Below are 25,564 nucleotides of genomic sequence, written 5' to 3'. Positions count from 1 at the left end.
CTAAGTATCGGCTTTGTTTGTTGCCTCGCGGTAATTAGGCCTGTACCAAAGACAATGTCTTGACAGCGGTGAGATAACGCAGGTGAGGGAGGGGGAGGGGGGTTGCCTTGGAGAACTGGGGCAAGATGGAGGTGAAGGTGGAGGTGGATGGGATGCTGCCGCTGCTACAAAGCGTCATTGTCTCCATCGGTCCCCGCAGTTCACTTAGAGCCCGATCCATACACAGCAGCCAGATCCATATGCAGCAGCCTCCCCTTGCTCCTCCATCAGCACCGCTCCATCACCGGGGCTCAATCAGCGGCCCACTGCATGTCGCTCCAAACCCTCTCCGGCCTCCTGCCAGCGCTAGCTTCTCGCTACATCAATGACGACTCTTCTGCGCCCCCACACACGTAGATTCTGAATCAGCCTTTGGAGGATCAGTGAGCCAGCTGTATTCTAAACTTGGTTGGCAACACGGCTGCCTGTTGACAAGGCCCTTGCTATAGAGAAAAGGCCTGTCTACCACAGATTGTATAAGTGCTTACCATAGGCTGTATGATTGTCTACCATAGACTGTATGAGCGTCTACCATAGACTGTATGAGTGTCTAACATATACTGTATGAGTGCTTACAATATACTGTATTAGTGTCTACCATAGACTGAATGAGTGTCTAACATATACTGTATGAGTGCTTACAATATACTGTATTAGTGTCTACCATAGACTGAAAGAGTGCTTACAATAGACTGTATGAGTGCTTTACATGGACTGTATGAGTGTCTACCATAGACTGTATCACACACTCATACAGACACGCTTATACATATAGGACTGTATACAATAGGTGTTAACACATTCTCGTATTGTGATTGGCCCTTCACATTCCTCTCTGAAGGAAACAGACTGCAGGATATCCATGGAAAACATCCACTCTTATTTTTCCAGTCCTCAATATATATCACAACCATGTTTCATTTAACGGCTATCATTTCTCTCCGCACACAATTCTCAGCCGATTGATTTTCCAGTGGGCGCAGCAGGTTCCTCTTCTGCGTAGTACCTTGTCTTAAAGTCAAGGTCATCGCCGCAGGCTTCACAGATGCTCCCTGCTCGCCCACTCCTTCCTCGTTCTCTTCCCCGCGCCGTGCACTTCCACGTGGACACACACGCGCATAGTGGCTCCCCTCGCACGTGCTCTCGTGTTGCAAACAGAGATCCGTGCAAAGAAGGATTGTGCGCCCACCCTTGTATGTGTGTGGACACACACACAAAAGCAACATGCACACTAAAACTTCTACATTGTGTGTGTTGATGTGCATGCGGCTGCATTCCTATATTGTGTACCATATTCGCATACATAGTCTGCCAATATATTTTTCACATTCCCGGCTGCACATATAGGTCTTGACCCACACAAGTCAGTAGGTTGGAAGTGTTTCAGAGAATGCAGAATCCAGGTATCGTGTACTACTGGTCATATGTTGGTCCTCGGTCCTATCACAAAGCTACTTTGCAGAGCTCTGATGACAACCTTCTGCCAAGCTACTGCCTCCCACACACCATCCTTGCACTGCTCTGCTGTCTGCATCCTCTGCAGACATACGACACACATGCGTTTGTGTACTAACTTGCATCCAAACAACAGACACACACACATACACACACACGTGTGCGTTCACACAAACACACACACACACACACACACACACATAAGTGTTTGCACTAAGACACACAAACACATAGACGCAGTTGCTAATACACACACACACACACACACACACACACACACACACACACACACACACACACACACACACACACACACACACACACACACACACACACACACACACACACACGCGCACACATGCACACATATACAGACTTGCTTGGGCCACTCCCACAAATGCACACCTGCACATGCACACCCACACACACAGACTCATGGTTCTGTGAGTATGACTAGCATCTCTGCTGTGGGATATATCTGGCAGCTAACTCTCTGAGGATTTGGGACAAAACCGAACCAGATTAGAAGTGAGCTGATTTCCAGATTTTCGGTTACTGTGCTGCTAAGCTAAGCTCTTTCACTCCAAGTCTGACTGGAGAGAATGCAAAGTAGTTTGCTACCTTTTGGTAGACTCCACTGTTGCCTGATTCAAACATGCTGTTTGTGAGCTACAATCATACTGCTCATGTATAGACAGTGCTAATGTTTGGTGACACATTTCTATGTTGTGAAACCCTTTATTGTAATGATGATACTCATGTAGTGCAATCACTGTAGGTTATAATCTGCTATACTTGTTTCATTTGTGCACAACCTTTTTTGAGGGGGAGGGGGGATTTAGTGTACTCAAAACACAGCAAAAGTAAATACAGATTTAACAAAGTACATTAAAGCAATATTTTCATAATTATAACAGACAAACAGGTTATGTAATATATTTTAGTTTGTGAATTCATCATATTGAAGATGGTGAGGCTGGCATCCGTGTTTGCTTATAAGATGATATGAAGGTTGTCTTTTGTTCCAGTACCAGGTAAAGAGATTAGACTGACACAAAAACATATATGTCTGGGTTGAGACAAAGGTATACTGCCTCTCATTGACGCATAAAAGATGCAGCCACTTTTTAATAGATCAATGCTAAATACATGGATGTAGGAAGATCCATAACGGGAGCCTATGCCACTGGACGGCGGTAGCTTGGAGGTTAATCTGTTGTTCCTCCCGGCTATTGATGTTGTAGTGTCTCCGAACAAGATCCCTAAGCCTTCTGCTTGGAGGAGGCTACGGCCTATGTGTGAATGTGTAGCCCATGTGAAGGCAATAATAATACACTGCCCTTTGAGTGGCCACAAAGTTTATAAACCGGCTTTGTAATTTAAAGTGTTATGTAAAAGGTTTTCCTTGGTGACTTTAATATCAGTTAAGTCACTTCAAATCAAAGCATTATGGTGATTGAGCCTATGGTCCACTGATGAAAGCCCTTGCATTTGCAATATCATCAATGTAACAAACTAGGTGTCTGTGGTGACAACTTTAGTATCTCTTAGAATAACAAATGGTGGCATTTTTTCGGTTACCACTTTAAGTTTAAATAATTCATTAATAACTTTTCTTCATAGATATGTTTTTCTTGTATTATTACTTTTCGTCCTTTTCTTAACAATGCTAGCCTAGTTCATGTAAAGTACAAGTAAGTTAGTAAGATGTTGCACAATGTGACAAAAAGTTTCACAAACACAATGACGCACTGAGACATCATAACATGACCCTTTGCTAGTTGGACAATTCAGTAAACTGCTCTATGGATTACGTTAATCTATTATCTCACTATCAGATGATTGCAATTCGTTTCATGTACACTGTTTTCTGTGCATTGTTTTCCTCTCACCTGTGCCACTGTAGACAGCAGGCAGCAGGTTGAGTGACAGGGCCATTGTATTTTCCATTGGTTTTGGTGCAGGGGAACAGCCATAGTATTTTTTTTCATTGTTTTCTGAATGAAAGCAAGAGTGTACCCATGTAGTATTCCCAAGTGAGTAAGCTCCAGAGTCATAACCTCTGCCTGTACAAACAACATGTGTTAGGTGAAAGTAAATAAAAAACACAGAGCGGTGCTCTTGGCACAAACGGAGGCATTTCTTCCAGAAGTTCCTCATTTTGCTAGTGCTGCTTTCAGCAGAAACCCACATCCTGAGCCAACGTTTATTTGTTCATCTCATTCCATGGCCCAGAGATTGCTGGAGTGGGAGCGTAGCGCCAGGCAAGGCGTGTAACGGAACGCTCCCACGCTGTGTGTGCGCTTTAATAAGAAACCGTGTGAAATCTCAAACACTGCGAGAGGGATAAAGGCGGGAGATGTGGAACTAACAAGATGGGGGCCGCGATGCAAGCCACGCAAAACCATGAAAGAGGGGCTTTCTCATTGCGGCAAATGAGAGATGAAAGCCGTGGTGATTAGAGGAGTACAGGAGCAGGCTTAACACAGCGTTCAGCCGTGTGTGCCGTATTACCTCTTACCTCAATGGAGATCATCTGATGCGGGGAGCGACTCGCTAAGCTAAATCAAGCTATCAAACCGTTGGTTTGATAGCTTTATCAATGAAAAGGACAACATATAAATAAGTTAAACAGTTTATAACACCTGGTGGATGTTAAGAGTGAAATTAGGTATTTTTTATTTTTTGAACACTCATTTCCTACGGAGTGGTACGCACCTCCATGAAGCCATTATCTCCAAAATGACAGCTAGATTGGCCTGCCACCAGTGTTTTAATTAGCAGAACAAGCCGACTGACACCCAGCGGCTTCGTCTCCTTTCAAACGTAGATCAGAAGATCTGGACGGGCCTGGTGATTTACCAGCCATGGTTGGGGAGATGGAGGGAGGGAAAAGATCCATTAGTGTCTCATATGGTTAGGGTTATACCCTCAATATGTGAGAGTATTCTTGGTGTGAGGGTTACTGTGCATATGTAACAGACAGTCAACCAGTGCCCATAGCTTTTGGCATAGGACATGGTGAGATCAGCCACAAAGGCCCAGACTGGAGATACCTTTTCCTTGGACTCATAAGAGAGAATTATATTGTAGTAAAGCACACACACACACACCACAAAACTGACTTAAAGCCAGGGTAGGCAATTTGGAGAAATCAGCAACAGTTATCGAGATTTTATCCCAGCGGTGGGAGGGAGAGAGGGAGAGAGAGAGGGAGAGAGATTATTCTCCAGACGCCTGCTATACTTCCATGGACAATGTGTGTGTTAGCATGAGTGAGGCTTTTACCAGTCCCTGCCTGACAGGCTTTTACACGCGGCCGGTCCAGGCTGTTTGTTGCTGTAGCAGGTGGTCTAATGCGGTGTCGGTGCCCCGGCATCCCATGCAAGGGGTCACTTCCATTACACTTCCAGCATAAACGGAGTAACACACGCGAGGGAGGAGCCCGGTGCTTGTGTGTACGGACGGTTAGGGTTAAAACGCCGGCTGGGTGTGTGGCGTGATGGTGGTGTTAATATCCATCTGAGAGTGAAGGACAGCAGTCCAGAGGAGCTGCCATTGCTGCTTGGCCAACTGAAGCTCCTGCTGCATAATTCATTCTCTCTCCCTTTTCTTGAAAGAGGGGAGGGGGGAGGGGGCGATAGGAGAGGAGGAGATGAGGAGGGAGAAGGGGGGAGGGGACCAACCACAACCATGCATTTAAATGGTAATTGTTTATCCCCCTGTAATTTCTGATTATTTCTCCTATTTTGTGTGTGCATGTGTGGGTGCGTGTGTGTTTGCTTTAAGCAGCGGGTAATAAACGAGGTCCGGGCGGCCAGGCATGATGGCGGTAATTACCTGCCGCACCTCCCAGGTGTGGTTCCCACGGCGAGGGTGACACTGGCCCCAGGCGCCTCAGGTGATGAAGGATGTGAGGGAGTGAGGGGAGTGCCAGAGCCCCCGCCCAATATTATCAACCACTCCTGTTGTTCTGGTTAAGAGAGGTAGCTTAAATCAGGGGTTCTCCATCACCGGGCCATTGGAGGACTGGCTTCCAGGCCGCAGGGATTTAGAAATGAAGCTTGCAAGAAACGAAAATAGAAATAAAATGGACTTCTACAAAATTCTAATGAGAGGCCGTCACACCAATCTCAACCTCACTTCTCTTTCACACTAAAGTCTTCATGCCATTATTGCCAATACGTTTTTATTGGCTTGATGTTTACACAGTATGTTGTACTTAGACTGTGTTTTTATTCATAATAATGGTCCCAAAGTATCTGTGTTCATTAGATTAGAGGAAGCAGTCATATAGTTGTTGGTGTCCTGGTCGCTGCATTAGCGACCCCTACTGGTTGGTCGGGGTGCTTGCAACCCCCTCCGCCCCTCCCTCCTCAAATATGCATGCTGGGCCTCAGTAATAAAAAGGTTGAGGAACGCTGGCTTAGAGTGGCTCTACTTACCCAGTCCCACAACAATAGGAGGGGATTCAAGTATCATCTCATATAGGAGAGGTCCTTCCTTGTGTCTGAGCAAGGTGGACAGAGAGGTGCTTCCGCTCGCGTTCCAGCGAACTCCTTTGTCGTTGTCTTGGTTTTATGGAGACTGCGGTGGAGGAGTACGACCGCTCTATCTCCTCCCTCGGCCTCTATCTGTTCTGTTTGTCCTCTATCTGTTCTGTTTGTTCTTTTGCCGCGTTTGGGAAGAGAAAACTGTACGCCAGTCAAAATGAAAAACACAGGCACACCCACCCACGCACACACACACACACACACACACACACACACACACACACACACACACACACACACACACACACACACACACACACACACACACACATATACACATACACGCGTACACATACACGTACACATACACACATTCACATATACAATACACCATGAACATACATATACACCCACGTACACACACACAGATGCACATGCGCATGCATGGACACACATAGAAACCCATATAGACACCCACGCAGAGGGAAACACATGCAGCTCTCTGTGTGGCTGGGCCAGCATCTTCCTGCTCATTAGTGTAGGGGACATCAGTCCGCCACGGGTGAACATTGGTGGCATGGTGTGGTGCTGGGGTTCGGGGACGGTGGGGGGTAGGGGCGGTCTTCAGCAGAGATGCTCCGAGGCTGAGGGGGTTAATGTGGTGCAGCTAACAGGACAACCAGGGCCGTGGCAACAAGGGGCCCTGAGCATATGTGGTGAGACAAACAAATCATACATGTGACCTTTATGGCAGCGGCACACAAATGGGCAGACGATGTGGGGGACCCTGACTGTAGCAGGGGAGGTAATGGGTGCTCCAATCACTTTCTTTTCAGTGAAGGGCATAATGCTTTATGCCGTAACTTTACTGTCCTTTATTGAAGTCCTGTGCTCCAGCACAATGTTTAATGTCTGCACCCGAATCAAGACAACATTGCTGAAGGTCTCGTTTTATGGGCCAGTATTCAAGGACAATGAAAGAATTCCAATTCTGAATCCTGGGATGGCATGTGCTATGATTAGAAGGGTTGACAAAGGGCTGTGCAATGTCTGTATTGTTTCTGAAATAGCTCCGGTTGGTGAGTCAATGTAGGACGATCGACGCACTGACGGTTCTTCCATAGAAGGGACACAAAAGTCCCCTATGTGTCTCATGCTTTCCTTTCCTCTCCCTCCCTAAGCTCATCGCAGCGGCCTCTTACTTTCCCTTCAAGGCCAATGTGATAGGGACGCTAGCCAGACTTGTTATCCCCCTCCTGTCCCTCTCTATTCTGCGGAGAGGCCAGTGTACATCTGCCAGGTGGGGCTGTTATCTGCACTGTCACTCGTTGACACCGTGGCCCCTGCAAGCTGCAGGGACCTCGCGGTCAAAGGCATGGGGTGATTGGCTGACGGAGCCCGGGAGGAGATTTATACGTCTTTAACAAGATCTTATGGGTAATAGAGGTCCCACTAACCCTGGGCTGGGGGTCTGTATATAGTCTCTTCTTTCCCTTGAGAACTGCTGCTGCCTCGGGAGGATTTAAAAACCCTCGCTGTCCCCCTTGTTTTGGAGGACTGACTGGAGGACTGAGGCTCTGGCCTGGGCAGATGCTATTCAGTATGGTTTTTTTTCCACTATGACAATATTGGGATATTCAAAGTACTCATGCAAGGAATAGGAAAATCACCCTAATCAGGGAACTTTAATCTTTTTAAAAGCAAGCTTAGCTTTTTATTTCATGTGACTCTTGTTTGGCTTGTTTCTGGCAACCCAGAAATAACAGGAAAGGATGGTTAAAAAAAATTGGTTTGACAGGTTCAAACATCCCTGCGCTGGAATAACAGGGATAAAAACCAGCAAGGCTCATAAAACCCCCTGTCAGAGTATGTCTTTGTTTCCTCCCTGCCACATAAACTGCACAATAACAAGGGCAGATTACATCTAACTCTAATTAATACGACTATTATGGGATTCTTATGTCAGAGACTTTTGCCGGCAAACAGCCCTGCAGCTCAAAATATTTCAGGCTTTTGCAGAAATAAAAACACATCTTAGTATCTTTAATTCACAAATAATCTGGCGGTATTGGAAGATGCTATTACAAGTAAACGCAAGAATCTCATACGAATGAAAATAATAATTTACACTTTTTTTTTTCAATATTTGTAAGGCCCAAAGGAGAATAAACAGCTAAATAATTTGCAAAGGACTATACTTTCTATTTATGCTAAGATAGACATCTGTGTATCTGTTCTCTCATCTCCTTCAGATTGGTCCTTCATACCATATAGGGGTTTAAGGATGATTCCTGAGATTCCTTGTTCTCTTTTTTTCTCCGTGACTTAACAAGACATTATCTACTTATATTTCCTGGACTCCTGATGCAGCGGAGTGGACTAATTTCCAGAAACATAGATTCCCATATCTCCCATCACATCACATGGGATAAGTGGAGAAGGCAGTAGCATTGGTCCGCTTTCTCAGTCCCAGTGTTCCCCCTTCTGGGGGACAGAACAGTGTCCGCATCCAAGTACTTTCCTGCTCTCCGAATACCATTTCCCATGTTTTAACCTGACATTATGCATCTCTCTGAGATGCATTAATAACATAATACTTGTAATCATATGGGCATTTGCTATCGCAGATGTTCTAGAAGCAGTGGGGTTCGGTTGTGCTTTCTGCGTGACTTGAGAAGGTATTGGTTTTGGGGTCGAAGCAAACTCTTCCTGCCTGTGCCCACTGCATGTCCAAAATCAGTTGACCAGAACGGGAAAAAATATAGCAAACATTTCACTTTAGATATCAAGTAGGCGGGTCAACTAGTCATTTTATGTATAAATACAACATATATACACATCTCCTTCTTTTAAAGCATTAGTAATACCTTCTGATGAGTTGGAGATGATAATTTTCTCAATGTTTATATTTGCATTCAAAACGGCATCCCTTGGGCATATGAAAGGAAATGGAAAAAGGGTGCAATCAGCCCATGAGTAAGCTTCCTCTGTGCTTGTCTGCTGCACTTAATACACACACACTCGTACACACACACACACACATATACACACACACACACACACACACACACACACACACACACACGCACACGCACACGCACGTGCACACACACAAACATACCTGAATGGAGCTTGACAAGGAGAGTGAGAGTGGTCTTCCGAACTGTCATTACCACTAATACAGGACTAAAGAAACCTATAGACCTACAGACACATGACCTATAGGTGGAGCGTGGCTAATCCGTCCATTAGAGCTGTCTGGCCATGTCACAACACAGTTATCCTGATCGGCGGTATGTGGAATGCGAGTCATCGCTTATCACAGTGTTTCTTTCTTCCTCAAAGAGCGTGCAGGGACTTTCATTGACGGCATGACGAACTATATGGAGGAAAATCTTTTGTTTACCATTTTGATTAGACATCACAGGTTGCTACAGAAACTGAGCGCTGATGCAGAAAATAGACGGAGCCGCCGTGTCAGCTCTGCGCCGACACCGCATGGTCACACCACATCAGAGCCAAACATGGGGGGGAACCAGAAACAATGCCCCCTCGCCCCCATGTCGGAGACGCTCTGACGTCCAGGCGGCATGTCGTCTGAGATTGGGTTTGTAAAAGGATAAGCCAGCAGGAAGGGAGACGCTAATGTCAAGTAGTTAGACCTGTGGGGGATTCAGATCCAGGTCTTGTTATGCGAAGGGTGTGTTTTAAATGAAGAAGACACCCCAGGTCGATGTATTGTAAACATTTCAAACAAGGTACAAGTTGTTTGATGCGACTTCCTCCTTGAGGGATTAATGTCCCTGAAGACACTGTGGCGGCTGATTTCCTGCTTCCTCACGCATTACTTGATTGAATGAAAATAGGATGAGAAAGGCTTAATCCTTTGTAGAGTTATTACTATCAATTATTATTCTATTATATCATTATTAAATTACTATGATTTATTCTATCTCTATATTTGAGCAGTTAATATATATGTTTTAGTAATGACTGAATCAAACACCATCCTCACTTTAATCCCCTTTTTATTAGGACGAAGAGTGTCATTCAACTACTGAAACAGTTGCACAATGAGTACCATAATCTTAGGTCTGGATATTATAGGTAGAACATTAGATCTCAATAATGAAAACGCTGCACCCTGCATATATCGGTCAAAATAATAGTAATACGTAATGTAATGACAAGGAAGACACACACCTCTACCCCTTTGCCAGCCAGCTGACTATCAGTTCGGCAACTGAGGGAAAAGGGTTCGTTTTATTTCTTGCAGTTGCAGTTCTTCTGTCAAATTTCAGTCCCAGCTGCAAGTCCACCGAGCCATCAGTGTCTCTGTCTGTGTCCTTGACTCGGTCTGTCTGGGTCCGTGACTCTGTCTGTCAGCGTGTCTTTAGTTTATTCCCCATCTCATTCCGACGTAAACACATCTCAGCAGCATCACAGTCAGGGTAGACAGCTGCCTTCTCTGGGGCCACAAAGACCGCTGCGGCGTTGCCCATTATTCCTCCAACACACCGCGCCGTCGGGACGACCGAGGAGAGGCTGTTGACAGGGTCTGTCCCCGTGCACATTCTGGAAGGCGCCCGCATTTGTTTGAAGTCCATCTCTAATTAACGTTGGTTGTTATTTGGCTTTATTTGGTTGTAGAATGAGCTGAATTGAGGGCACACACAGCGCATCATGGAATCCCTGTTGTCATTGTTTTGTTTTGGTCATCACAGTTCACAAATCCTACTCCATGAGCTTGCTTTTTATCCCTTGTTTGCCTTAGTTCTGGAGCCCATTTGCTTCTATTCACAATGATGTGTGAGTGTGATTGTTACATATTTCACCACGTCTACATGGAGGCAATCAGTTCCTCTGATGGTCCGTTCAAAGGACAACACGCACCAGGCCAACAGGGGGAGGCCATGGGAAACATTTCAGCGGGTGGTTTGTCTGCATTGCGAAAAAATAAACAACTTTGATCAGCTCCAGTTCACTCATTGCAGCTTTTTAAAACTGAATATTATATCCGTCTGTTTTCTCTGCGGTGCAGGAATATCCCCACGTTGATAATTCTGGATGCGTGCAATCTTTTGCACACATTGTGCGAGCAACGCACATGCTGTCTTATCGCTGGCGTCCTGAGATCAGTTTGTTCATGTCATCCTCTCACAGGGCATAAATGTTGCCCTGTGATATAGCTTGAAACAGTGCAATGTGTCATGTCTGTAGACACCACTGTGCAGGCTAGTCACCCAAACTAATTAACAGGCTCTGGTCAGTTTGTTGGTTACTGGTCACAGTGTTTTAGATAAAAGCCTGATAGGACTTTTCAACAGGGGTACCAAAAATAACACTTGAGTTCATGTGGTAATAAGCATTAACTCACACTGAACAAACAGTTTATTAACAGTTAACTAATGTTTTAGTAATAATTTACTAATGTTGTTATCAACGGTGCTAATGATAACTTAGTTATTTGTTTTTACATAATTGAATAGAGTTAGTTAGATTAACCTAACTCTCACCCTATTCTATGATGTATAAATGGTTACCCTATTAAATAATATATTAATTAGTTAAAATATAAACCAGCACCTTAATGAACATGAACTCCATTAATGATTACTAGACAAGTTCCCACAAGGACCAGATAAAGCATATTTGGCAGGTATAGAATAATTGTTTTGCTCTTCCAATGAAAGCTCGAGATATCCAGCTGACGAAATAAGCACAAGCGAGTGAAATAATAAAAGTTAATTCCCGGCGCTGGGTGTCCGGACCCCGGTGGACGAAGGCCGAGGTAAATTGCTCCAAAGTGTTTCCCGCTTTAATAAAAACTGAACATTTTAGGTCAGCAGGTGCGGCTGTGTTCCATAAAGGGGAGGAAATGCCACCGGTTTACCACCTATTAGACGTAACGGCTACAGTCCATAAACATGTTTGGTCAACGCAGGTCAGGCATTTCAACGTCTCCCATTGAGTCAAGGGTGCTCTGAAGCAGCTTCTAGGTTATTGCTGTGCGCCATAATGCTAGGATGACCAAGTAAGTGTAAAATCAAGATACGATTCTCCAAAAAACAATTGCAACAAAAGCAATTGGGACTTTGTTTTCAGCCCTTTGCTTATGGCGTGCCAAGACCATAACATACATACTGCAACACAAGGGCCCACTGTGCATAGGAGTGTGCTACTTTCACCTTGTAATTCTGGTGCGGGAGACCATGCATCATCCTTCCCCCATTACGGACCGTTCGGAACTCACTAGTAAGGGGAACAGGGTCAGATGTGAGGCCCTCACCCTCAGGGTCATCCTAATGTATCCGATTCAATGCAATGCAATACAATACACACGATGCATGTATTAGCCCAGGTAGGGAACCGTGTGTCCATCTTGTGCCCCTTGGCAGACCCGTCGGTCATTCAGTTCACTGGAGTCCCGGTGTTATTCTAGACAGAGCAGTATTGGATAGAGCAGGGTTGTAGGTTGCAATTCGCATGCTTGTTAAGCAGGATTCCCAAAGCGCACACAGAGTTCAATGGGGCATGCACGTGGACTGTTTTAAAGTCATCGCAGGCCTTTTAGCTTGATTTCCCGCTGCTTGCACTGGTTCACTTATTTATTTACGTTTTTCTGCCTTTTATTCGCTCCAGTTTGCCTTTTATTTCTTTCCCCACTTTTTTGAATAATTTAGCTCTACTTTACTGTGTATTTCCATTAGATGTTTTTGGAAGAACACAGGGCTTAAGTTAACGTGCGTATGTATTTTGAGCCACTCAAGTGTCTTGAACCCAGCGGGGTCACCACGTATGGATGCACTTTAGATCCCACTGCCTGCAGGAGAACATGTTCCTTACATGAGACCACCAAAGCTGATGATGTTGTCTTTTTAAGTGCAGTTTGGTTTCACGCCAAAGTTTGATTTAAAGCAGGACTTGCCATTGACTCATTGGATGACAGAGTTTTCTCATTACTTGGGACACTGGCCATGGTAGCCTTTGAAAATAAAAGGTTATCTGTACAGAAATTAGCTCTAGTTTTATTGCTTGTTATCTTTTTGAAATTGTTGCGCAATCAAGAGCAAAACAATTAGCAGAGCAAGCGACCCTTTGTTAACCGACTGAGTGTCTCAGGCGGCTGCGGTCGAGAGCAGCAGCAGATGCACTGTGATGCTCTTCCTCCGTCTCCGGGACCTTAAAATGTTCTAATTTGCTGAGCGATGACTAAAGGAGATGCTCATTTTGTGTCCCCCTGGGGTCATATCTTTGTCTCTTTCCAGAAGCGTCAAGTCACGACGTTCACAGTTTTAAGTGCTTTAATCTATCTAGCCAAAAACTCAAACCATGTTATTATCCTAAATTCCAAATAAAGAATAACAATGTCGAAAATAATGCGTTAAAAACAAAACAAGTCTTTACAGAACCATGTTGATGATAATAACGCATAATAACCTTTAAGGTGCATTGAACCCAAAATATTTATCTTTTTTTTTTAGCGTGGTACGAAATTAGTATTATGATGCTCGACATTGTGTTCAACGCCATTTTGCAATCTTTGCCTTTTAACTGTAATGACCAAACCATCTATGCAACCAAACCAGCAATGAAATAATAATCAGTTTGTCTTCACTGCTAAATGCCGGCGTATACATTGATAAACGCTTGGTGGGACTAAAGGAATACACATGTTGGTGAACTAAATCAACGGCTTGTACGTTTTATTTCCGTCAAGTCGTACACTAGCCTCTATCAGAGCTGTCCTGTTTTCATGCATCTCTGATCATGTTGAACAGACCAAAAGGGCACACACAAACATACACACAACGATAAACATAATCTCTCTATTTTCAACAATACTATTAATGTTTTTCGTCACAGCCTTCCTTGTCTTGGGTCTCTTTGCTGTGTTTTGTTTCTGTCAGTGCTCTTGTGTTGTCAGTGATTGTCTGCAGCTGATGTCTGTACGGTTAATGCTTTGATTTAACCCTGGTTTCCCTTGTGGCCTTATCGGTTCCCTGCCCCACTCTGGTATCTAGAAGCCATCTGTGGTGAATGCCTGGGGTTGTAGAAATGGACAGTTTGTTTGGTTTAGTCTGGCACAAGTTCTGCTGTGAGGTGAACAGTATTTTAAAGGTCAAGGGAGAAGTTTTGTTAAAGTCAGAACGGGTTTCATTTGATACCTTGTCCCCTTGTTTCACATTGTTGTCTGACTTGTTCGGAGAATTTCCTGAAAGACAAGTAATAGTTAGACAGCAGTTGTCAACTGTGCACAGTACATACAAAATTATCCAATCATAATCTGCATTGAATTCGGGGCCTCAAAGCCTTATCCTATATACTTTGTATCATTAGCCTGCTTATATCTCTCTATCTGGCTTCCCAATCTTTTCTGGGCACAGATGTCGGACCCTTAAGGCACAGAGACACTAATGTGTTGTACTGGAATACCGAAGAAGTTGCATACTTGACTGTTCAGAGTTTGTTGCCACAAGATTAATATGCATTTGATTTATTTCCATAGGAAAATCTGGTTGCAAACCCCAAAAACCCAAATCTGTCCATGTGTTGTATCCATTTGTATCCTGTACTGTGAAGCAGACTCTTGTGCGAGACGTTTTAGAAGCCTTATGTTTCGTCTGTGTTCAAATCCATTTAATATAAACCGATTATAAAGCCACCTGGTATCGATATGTGACACGGGCAGTGATTTTCTTAATAGCCGCTGTTAAAAAAAGAATGTATTTATATCCAATGAAGTTCCAATGAGAAGTGCATTGTGGCTGTAATTGTTTTAAGAAACGACAGCTTTAATTGAGCTGAAGGCCCGTCACATCCATTAGTGCTGTAGGAACATCACGGGGTGGAGAGGTGCTGGGGCTCCGGACGAAGCATTTCCTCCCTAAGTGCCGCCATACATCATTTGCTTCAAATTTTTTTTTTTGGAAGTGTTCATCCGTAATGGCGTTTCAGTGAGCACGGATACAGTCACTTCCCGCTCGTAATGAATGTTTACACAAACGAGCCCCTCTAATGAAACAAGTGAGATCTGTAATCGCAACGCACGGGGTGACAGCGCCGGGGTTGGAGCGAGGCCCAGAGTCATAGCCCTCCTCATTAGGGTTTAACCATCAACGGGCCGGACGTGACTCAGGAACCCCCCCTCCGGGGCAGCGGTGGTTTGTCAGGACGCATACAAGTCACCACGCGCACGAGAGCCTCCAACGCTGGGTCACCGGGGCCTGAGGGCGGTACAGTGGGTGTTTCACCATCTCCTCTCCTCCCATCCCACCCACAACTCCCCCCCGCGGTCACGACATACTCGGCCTGGAACGTGAGGACGAGCCCGCTGCCGGGGCCCTGCGTGACATACATTCTGATGACGGGGGGGTGGGGGGCTGAACTGAGGGTCCAGCCATCCGGGCCGGACGCCTCCAGTGGTGGTTCACTGGATGGCACCCGGCTGAGTGCTGACACCATGATGCCGGCGGAGCGACTGGCCTAGTGTCTGGACGAGGTTAGGGCAGGTTGTGGAGGCCGGGCTTTGCTGTACAGCTTCCTGTCACGTGATGCCGCTCAGCAGAGTGCAAACGTCATTTCACTAGCGTCTGCAGCTCAGAATCAAGCGTAACATTTAAAAGATTGACTTCTAAAAACAAACGACTTTCAGCTATTAGTTTATGCTGTGATACAAAAACATGTAAATGCAACATGAGGGCAAATTATTTTACAGGAAAAACAAGAAGAATAAAGAACCACCCTTTGACTTTTTTCTAAGCGGCACTCATTTCTTCTTCTACTTTGACTATTCCAAACTTGCCAGCGATGATAACAGTCTTGACATCCTGCTTGGAATAACAATGGAGTCCTCGGGGGATCTGCTCACTTTCCCTTTCATCTGATTCTCTTCCTTGCATCTTTCCCTTCCTTGGTGTATTGTCGCTTTTTCTGGGCCCCTTTTCCCCTTCCCTAAACATTAACTAGTGATGTTCATGATACAAACACAGCCATTTCCTATCAACTCACATTGCTTAATGCCATGGCCAGGGCCTTTTTTTTTCTTTTCTCTCTGAAAAAAAAAGAAAAGGTTTTTAAATAGTTTCCCCGTGCATCAAAACACTGTTTTTCACTTTTGTAACTGTAACACACTTATCCAAAACAAGAGGATTTTGTTATTCTGATAAATTTCATAGCAAACGACTCATTGCCTTATCAGGACCAGCTGTTTGTTTACAGACGGACAGCGACATCAATCAATCCATAACAACCCTGCAGATTTTCAGATGTGCACATGAACTGCAGAACCTGCAGCACAAAGTCAATGTGTAACTTCACAACGTGAGCAACCTGAACATAAAAGCAAAAAAGCAAAGACACTCAAGACATGCGCCCAAACACACATTTTGACAACCAGACTCACACTCAACAACTCACTCCTCCTGCATGCGCAAGACTCACCAGCTCATTCACCATGTCGCCCCGTCAATAACAAAAACAACATCATAAATAATGCAGTCTGACGCCGGAGCAGACTAACGAAACATTCAGGGCAACCATTTGGTTTCCACATAGTTTCACGTTTCATTCTATTAAATTATATTTCAACTTTTGTGCACTGCAGATGAACCCACTGCCTATATGTCGGATTTAGCAGAATCTTAATCAGACTTTATGGATTGACTGTCTTTATTTTTGTGTTTCTCCAGCAACACAAACTTGGACCCCTAACTTGGCGTCCTACTTGGACGCTTTTTGGCAATAATCCTTTGGGACCCTGGTCAGAACTGGACGTGGTGACGGTGGACTGGTGGATTTGTGTTTGGTTTCTCTGATGCCCTGCTTTGGAGGCAGATCCCCAGGCAACACTGGTGGGGGAGTGTGTGAGCTGCTCCTCTTGGTTTGAGTGTGGCCCAGCTTTACATTTCTGAGATACATTAATGCGATACATAAGAACCCAGGGACGCAGAATCAGATCATGGTTTGTGTGTGATTATGATGGACAGGCGGCCCTCTGCTATGATGGCCCTCTGCTGGGCAGGCGAGCCACTGTTACTGAGAGACTTGCTACACCAGCATGGCTGTACCTGCAGAACCCCCCCCTCCACTCCCCCGCAGCACACTTCAAAATGCTGCAGACAGCACTTTTAAACACTAGCAATAAAAGCTGAGATCACTACCGGTAATGCGGCCATTTTTTCCCCTGCCAGATTCTCTAAAGATATTCTTAAGAAAAACCTATTCGGTATTAACTTCAATAATGTAGTGTGTGTCTGTGTTTGTGTGTGTGCGCTTGTGTGTGAATGAGCAGATGGGTGTGTGTGTGTGTGTGTGTGTGTGTGTGTGTGTGTGAATGAGCAGATGGGTTTGTATGTGGGTGGTTGGTGTGTGTTTTGTGTACATGTGTGTTCTTTGGGAGGTGTGTTGTGTGTGTGTGGGGGTTTGTATGAATGAGCAGGTGGCCCTGTGTGTGTGTGTTTGTGTGTGTGCCTTTTTGTGTGTGTTTGTTGTGTATCTGTGTCTGTGTGTGCATACGTGCATGAATGAGCAGGTGGGCAAGTGTATCTATTTTTGTGTGTGTGTGTGTGTGTGTGTGTGTGTGTGTGTGTGTGTGTGTGTGTGTGTGTGTGTGTGTGTGTGTGTGTGTGAGAGAGAAGTGGGGCAGTACCCCTGGAAGCCACTGTGTGCTAGAGGAGCCCAAAGGGTGGTGAGGGAGTTGTGGTAGACTGTTAACAAGGCTTTGGAGTTAACTTTGAAGGTCACCCTTCTCCAGCTCTCCTCTGGCTACCTCCTCAGACAGATTGCCTTGAACCTTCTGTTGCCCTGGGCACTGCCAAATATGTCCTCTGCTCTTTGTTAAGGTCCGTTAGACTCACTATACCCAACCCGAGGTCTCCCCCTTCCCTCCTTCATCACTGTCTCCTCCTCTGCTCTTCACTCTGCCACCATTCCTCACCGTGGCTAATGAAGTCTAATGAAGCTCATTGTTGTTGAAGATACTCAGATCCAGTCCACAGTAATAGAAGGTGAATGATGAGATGGCCTCTGGAGACCATCCAGATATTTAAGTTTGCGTTTCTCAGTGAACATCATTCAGGTCTTGGCTGGGAAGTAATTGGTTTCATTATATGGAGACGACCTACCAAAAGCCTGTAAGAGATTACTCTCTTACTTTAGTTTCTTGGTTCTCTTGATGTGCTGGTGCTCTGGTGCTCCGGTTCTCTGGTTCTGTTGGTTCCCTTTGTTCTCCTGGTTCTGTTGGTTGTCAGTTTCTCTGTTTACCCTTGTTTTCTGGAGCTCTGGTTCTAAGGTGCTCCTGGTTCTCTAGATCTCTGGTTCTCTCGTCCTCAATTACTCCTTGTTCTTCAAATTATTTTGGTTCTCTGTTGGTTCCACTGGGTTCCTCTCCTATCCTCTCCATGGTTTCTCTGGGTTTTTTTTCCCGTATCCCTGTTCTAATCTCTGCATGGTTTCCCTGTCCTCCAGAACAAGATCATCCTGGACCCGCTGACGTTTAGCGAGGCCCGCTTCCGGCCCTCCCTGGAGGAGCGTCTGGAGAGCATCATCAGCGGCGCCGCCCTCATGGCCGACTCCTCGTGCACGCGGGATGACCGCCGCGAGCGCATCGTGGCCGAGTGCAACGCTGTGCGCCAGGCCCTGCAGGACCTGCTGAGCGAGTACATGAACAACGTGAGTCTTTACCCCCTCTCACACGTTCTCACACACACACACACACACACACACACACACACACACACACACACACACACACACACACACACACACACACACACACACACACAGACACACGCATGCACACACACACACGCACAAACACACACACACACACACACACACGCGCACACAGACACAAGCACACACATGCATACACACGCACACATGCATACACACACATGCATTTAAACATACGTACACACAGACAAACCCACATGCATATCCACAAATACCCACACTAACAGACGTATGCATGCATACGTCACACACACACAATTTGCATACACGTTTATGCTTATTCTTGATAGGATGATCGGTAAATTTTTTCGATAGATTAGGACTTTCATAGTTCAAATGTATCCTCATTGCTGTTTGTCAGGCAAAGCAAACACATGCTATTATTTCTGACAGTTAATCATATTTCCGACATTGCAGATATGCAATCATTTCCTGTTATCCAATGGCCCTATGTATTTGTGCAGTTAGGTTGTTGCTGCCGCAATTGTGGCGACGATTCCACAATGCAAAAGCTAGTTACTTAAACCCATCCTCTATTGGGTTAGGGCACACTGATGAAAGTCTTTTCATTCATAGTATCATGAATGTTACCAACTGGGTGTGGGCTGCCAATTTCCCGATATGCATTCAAATGACAAGCGGCCCTCAGTGACGCTTTTTCCATCACCTATTACATAACAAGCTGTGAGCTCTCCCTCAGTGCTACTATTCATATTTTCAAACACAGTCAAAGCGAGATCAAAGTTATACATCTAAGTTTCCAAGGTTTTATTCAAAGTTAATTGCTCTGCCCGAGAGGGTATGGTAGAGCTACAGCAGCAGACCCGCTCCTCAACTCACTCGTGTGCGTGTGTTGCTGCCTACTGGTTTTTTGAGATCTTTGAGATTGACAATTTGCCCTTCAACACATGATGTTTGATTGGTTAAAGAGTCAAAATAAGAAACGTTCTGCTATAGTTTTTAGTGCTTTTGTCAATTTTTGCACAAAAATGGAACAAGAGTAGGGTTTTTGCTATTCAAAGATAACTTCCGAAACATCGACATTTTAGGAAGCTTGAAAAAGCATTAACATTAAAGTGCTTTTTACTCTTTAATTAAAGTCAAAGAACTATCAGTGGAGTTTTCCTTCATTAATATTACAGCATCACACAACTTTCTCGAAAACATTATAAGTCACATTGAAATCCTCCAAAATGAATGATTTGGTTCATCGCCAACCCCCTTCACTTACATTTATTTGAATAGGCATGAACAGAGTCAGTGTAGTGGATCAGGAGAGAGAGAGAGAGAGAGAGAGAGAGAGAGAGAGAGAGAGAGAGAGAGAGAGAGAGAGAGAGAGAGAGAGAGAGAGAGAGAGAGAGAGAGAGAGAGAGGGAGAGAGAGAGAGAGAGAGAGAGAGAGAGAGAGAGAGAGAGAGAGGGGGAGGGAGAGGGAGAGGGGGAGAGAGAGAGAGAGAGCACATACATGCATAGAGAGATTTTACCATGGCGAGAAAGAGAGACATACATCCATAGAGAGACAGACAGAAAGACACTAGCAGGGAGAGGTGTCAGTAGAAAGACAGATGGAGAGTTCTATCCTGTGTAAGGCACTGGGTGACAGGGAGAGGGTAATGCAGTGTCCACAGCGTGACGCTGGCAGCACGGTGACTTTCTTAGCTCCACAGCCTTAATATAGTGCAATACATCACAGTGAAAGCCCAAGTGTGTAACACCATAGCGCCGGAGATACAGGGCCTGGCTCGGTGCTTAGATAACCCCTAATAGCCTTGGCTGAAGCACTAACTTACTGCAGTGTGCCGGCCTGCTTTTAACAGTCACATGTTGAACTAGGGTGGAAACTAGCGGAGCACTCTCTCAACCGCTTGCATCGCTGTTTCCCGCTTGGGTTTTCTGGGAATTGGACCTTTTGCTATTGGCAGTGCACTCTCCAATGAAGACATGGTCGACTGTTGAGCTGAGGCTGACATCTTGATCACTGGCATTAACTTTCAGCGTTTTGTTTTTTGCGTAGTCGTACATGGCCTCGAGTTGCCATTTCATCGACCGCCAAAGCCCTTCTTGTCTCTCTTCCTCCCTTACTTGCCCACGCCTTTCACCCCTCAGGGTTAATGAGGCATTATGCCTTCCGAACGTAATCTCCAAGCTTTCCAAACAATTGGATGAGGATGACTGAATCAGCAGGTCAATGGTACTTCTTTACCTGAACACCTGGATATAAGGAAGCCTCAGCTGCAAATTGCGGATGATCCGCCATCATGCCAATTTGTTACTCTGTGCGTCATGAGATGTAGCCTTTACTCCCAACAGGCAGCAACATAAAGGTAAATTGGAAAAGACATTAAAAAAAATGCATTCTAGATGTAAACATCATCGGTGCCCTAAAATGTCAGACTACTACCCACTGCGTGTCAAAATGACGACTAGTGTGTGAAAAAACATTGCCATGTCAACAAAACTTTCACTACGAGTGCGCCAGTGGAACAGCCGGATTGCCTTCTCTTGCCTGAGAAGGTGGAGATGGGTTTCTGTTTGCCTCCTTGCGATGCTGACTTCATATCCAAAGTTTCATTAAACACAGCTTAGAGATGCTCGCTGCTTCGGGTAGCTTCTATAGCTAACGTGCCCCATACGACACACACTATCTATCTCAGCAAGCTCAAGAGAGCTCTCTTCTGTGCTGGTCAGGGGTGATTATTGGAAGCGTTGGACCTTTGATGCATGTTTTATCCTCTGTATCCCTATCCTTTATGAATTCATCAATACCCCATCCTTTCAGGTCATGAGTGATCGGGTGAGTTTACAGTGTTAGAGAGCCGCCCATTTGTATCGGCCTATTTGCTATGTGTCGGATGTCATTTAAGGTCATCAAGCCATTGCCCCGTCTGCTGAATATCGATGTCACAATATCAACTCTCTTGCTGATGTGGGAGAATTTTACTATACCCTTAAAAGGATTATCATCATTATCTTGACTTAAATGCTCTATGAATGAGATAAGTGTGGAAAGAACACTGTGTTGGGGAGTCTCCTGAAGGGACCCTAGCTTCCTAAAAAGATCATCTATTATTCTTTGCCACCAGTATCTAATATTCCCAGTACAATATAATTCTTGTGATGAGGTCGAGACAACCTTATGATTAAAAAGTGTTGGATTGGAAAGAAATGGATAAGGAAGGCGAGGGATGAGGGGAACTGCTTTCCCTTGATGGATAAGGGAGACAAGGTGTAAGGATGAGGGGAACTGGGTGAAAGGTTTGAGCCACCAATATGTGGCCAACCAAGTTATGCTTAAAGACCATGAACAGAACAGGAAGAAACGGAAGTCGGTAGATGTATGGGCATTGTTTGATAACAGCCCGGGCGTGGAGCTTATGTGAGGAATCACAGAGCGCGACTATAAAAACTGTTTGCCAAAGCTGGAAAAGCAGGTGTTCTGCAGACCAGCTCGGCTTTTAAATTACTTTGTTAAAGTTCTAAATAAAGGTCCTCAACTTTATCCGGCGGTTTCCTTATCTCTTTCCTTGTTAGAGTTTAAGGGTTGTACTTTCCACAACACTGACAAAAGGCACCGTGCAATAACCAATGAGCTCGCTATCGCTCTGCCGTCGACAGGCTATTGTTCTCGTACCCTCTCTCTGAGACAAGAAAGGCCCTCTGGAACGCTACTCTGTCAAGCTAAAGCTTCTCTCAGATCACAACCCGCGCCCTGCGTGCTTGTGTACATTCGACGGGGGGCGCGCTCCTGCACGTGTCTGACTGGAAGTGATACCGTGTAGGATGATGGCACATGTTCGTGGTTTACTTATTATCGGTAATATTTCTCTGGTAGAATTGACAATTTTCAGGACCACTCACTCAAGGATAAACAAGGTGGAAACAACGGTTTTTGGTACAGTTTCGGTACCCCTGTTTACAGTTGCAGTGCAGTGTGTCGTTCCATGGCGTATCTCCTACCGCCCCCCCCCCCCCCCCCCCCCACCCCCCCTGTAGCCCTCACTTCCTCATGAAAAGCTTCAAATGTTCCATGATCTCATCAGTGAACGCAGAGCCCTTTAGTGTGCGCGTGCAGCGCGCCGGCTCCTCACTCCGCTCTCTTGTTGTTGCTAAAGGAGTTAGCCGTGCTTCATTAGAGCCCTGAGATGTGTTGTGCAGGCTGCAGCTGGGAGAGCGAGGATGGCCCAGGGCTACGCCAGCCAGGAACACAAAGTGAATCACAGGCCCCGGCCCGCAGTTCAAAGCCAGGATAAGCTATCGCAGTTTGTGCAGGAGATGGCCGTATCTATAGAGATGTGTATCTATATATCTTTATAGATATGTTTATGTTTTGCTTTATTTAAAGGCCGTGTTGCAGGGTTTATTTTCCAACGAATTTGTGCAATTTGCTTGTTGGTAATAAAGATTTAAACTGTTATTAATTGTATTTAATGTTGTTAGGTATCACAAAATGGAATGTAATACGAAAAAGTAGGCACTATTTTAGCGGTTTGCTATTGATTCTCATTTCCCCCAGAATGCATTGCATGACGTCACGTTGGGGAAACAAACGTCAGCCTTTAAATGAGGCCTGACCTTGAACTTACAACATGCAAACATCTTGTATGGAAGCACCCTGAAATAATGAATTCAAGCATGAATAAATACATTCCACATATATGTATATTGGAGTACATATTTTAGTGCATTAATGATAATGTGAAAGCATAGATGACAACAATACACTCGTGAATCCTAGCAATATGCAATGAAATGAAATAAACTGAAAGAGACATGTACTTAAATTGGCATTGATGTATTTTGACGATAACTACAATCCTAAAATATAACTAAACTTCAACAACAATCATAGTAGAGTCTGCGCAGTCTTGGATTAATTCATTAAAAGTATTTTATTGCATCCAATTAGTTAATACCTTATTTACTGGAACAATGAGACACAAACACACAATTTACTTACTTCTACTTAAAAGTCCTGTAGGTAGGATTTAAGAGCTATTACTTAAAAGAAAGGTCTGAAATATTACCTACAGCACCTTCGACCTCTTCTAAAGACAGAAATACTATATATATTGCTTAAAGATCTGTAGGGATTTCATTTGCATGGCCATGTATTGATATTATTGTAACAGTGGATAGTATTATTATACAGTATTATTGGTTGTTTTATGTTCTTTCCATCCACACCAACTTGAAGATGCAATCATAAAATCTAACATTTAAAGGTGAAGTACATAACATTTCAACACCCTCACTTACCTGGACATATCTGTAATAAATGCTGACAAAAGTGATTGAAATAATGTTAAAAAATAAATAAAAATCACATCAGATAAATTACATTCTACAAATAATAAATGCTGACTTACCCGTACCTGTCTCTTTGTTTACATGCCATGTTGCATTCTTTCTATAGTAGCCCAGAATGGAAAACGGCTCTTTGCTTTCTTCACTTATCTTATTGTATCCTAGGTTCACGATTAAATGCTTTTATAGACAATGACATAATTTTGGACGTTCCTACTGGCACAATGCACAATCAGAATAAAGGCCAGTACAGGCCACTGTAGCTTCTCCCATCTCGGTGGAATGGGAAGCGTGGGAAGGTTGGGTTTATTGCAATTTGCTACTTGAAAAATGAATATATTTGTATACAAAATGTGAAGACCGATGCCTGAAGTAATACTGAATATGGAACACAATACTGAAATATAACTGAATATTTAAATATGACTGAAATTTATCTGAATACAAAAATAAAGCTGATTACTGAAATATCATATCTATAACAGAAAAAAAAACATATTCAGAATGATAGCAGCAACATTAAATGGGCAAAAATACTGAAAAATAAATACTGAAAAAATGCTTCACAGAAGTAACCTACAATTATAATACATATATATATATGTATATGTATATATATATATGTATATATATATATATATATATATATATATATATATATATATATATATATATATATATATATATATATATATATATGTGTGTGTAAAGATAAATATACTGGAAAAATGCTTCACAGAAGTAACCTACAATTATAATACATATATATATATGTATATGTATATATATATATATATATTTATATATAAATATATGTGTGTATATATATATATATATATGTATATATATGTATATATATATATGTATATATATATATATATATATATATGTGTGTGTGTAAAGATAAATATACTGGAAAGCCATAAGCCTATTGCAGGGTAATAATATAGCTGACAAAATAAACACCATTAATTTACCAAATCCACAATGCAATTATGTACTGATCCAGTCATGTACAAAAACCTTATAATAAGCAATAATGAGCCAACTACATCTGAACACTAACACATGTCTTAACCCTAAAACACACCTGAATACTGGGATATAACTGAGTACTCAAATATAATTGAAGTGTCATAAAGGAACATTCGGTTTGTTTTTAATTCCCGACCACACGTTTCTGCAGAAAGCCAAACCACAGCACAAGGTTAATCAATGTGATGGCTGGCTATAAATTAGGTTAAAGTGACAGCAGAATGTCCATACCTGTCGCCGGTGCTAGTGGTGGGTGATTGGTGACAGCAGGCCCGGCTCGCCGGCCCCTGCTGAATCATCAGCACCAGCTGATTTAGTTACGGCCGCTCAGACACTGCAGATCTATCAATTGATCCAGCAAGTTATTCATTGCTGGCCAGGGTCAAGGGATTGAGAGAGAGAGAGAGTGGGGGTCCACAGTCTAGATCGGCCCACCATTGCCTCTAGAGAGAGAGAGAGAGAGAGAGAGAGAGAGAGAGAGAGAGAGAGAGAGAGAGAGAGAGA

General features: G+C 44.0%; 1 protein-coding gene across 2 annotated transcripts in view; it reads left to right on the top strand.

The window, feature by feature from the left end:
* ctnna2 (catenin (cadherin-associated protein), alpha 2) overlaps positions 1–25,564 on the top strand; it is a 271,296-nt gene that overhangs the window by 62,556 nt on the left and 183,176 nt on the right. For both annotated transcript variants that reach the window (XM_030351804.1, XM_030351805.1), the window contains exon 7: positions 18,456–18,659. In XM_030351804.1, coding sequence (XP_030207664.1) covers positions 18,456–18,659 — 204 coding nt within the window. The remainder of the gene's footprint in view (positions 1–18,455; positions 18,660–25,564) is intronic.

Source organism: Gadus morhua, chromosome 3, assembly GCF_902167405.1.
Source record: "Gadus morhua chromosome 3, gadMor3.0, whole genome shotgun sequence".
Taxonomy (NCBI): Eukaryota; Metazoa; Chordata; class Actinopteri; order Gadiformes; family Gadidae; genus Gadus; species Gadus morhua.
The sequence above is the reverse complement of the archived record's forward strand: the minus strand, read 5'-3'. Positions and strand labels throughout refer to the sequence as shown.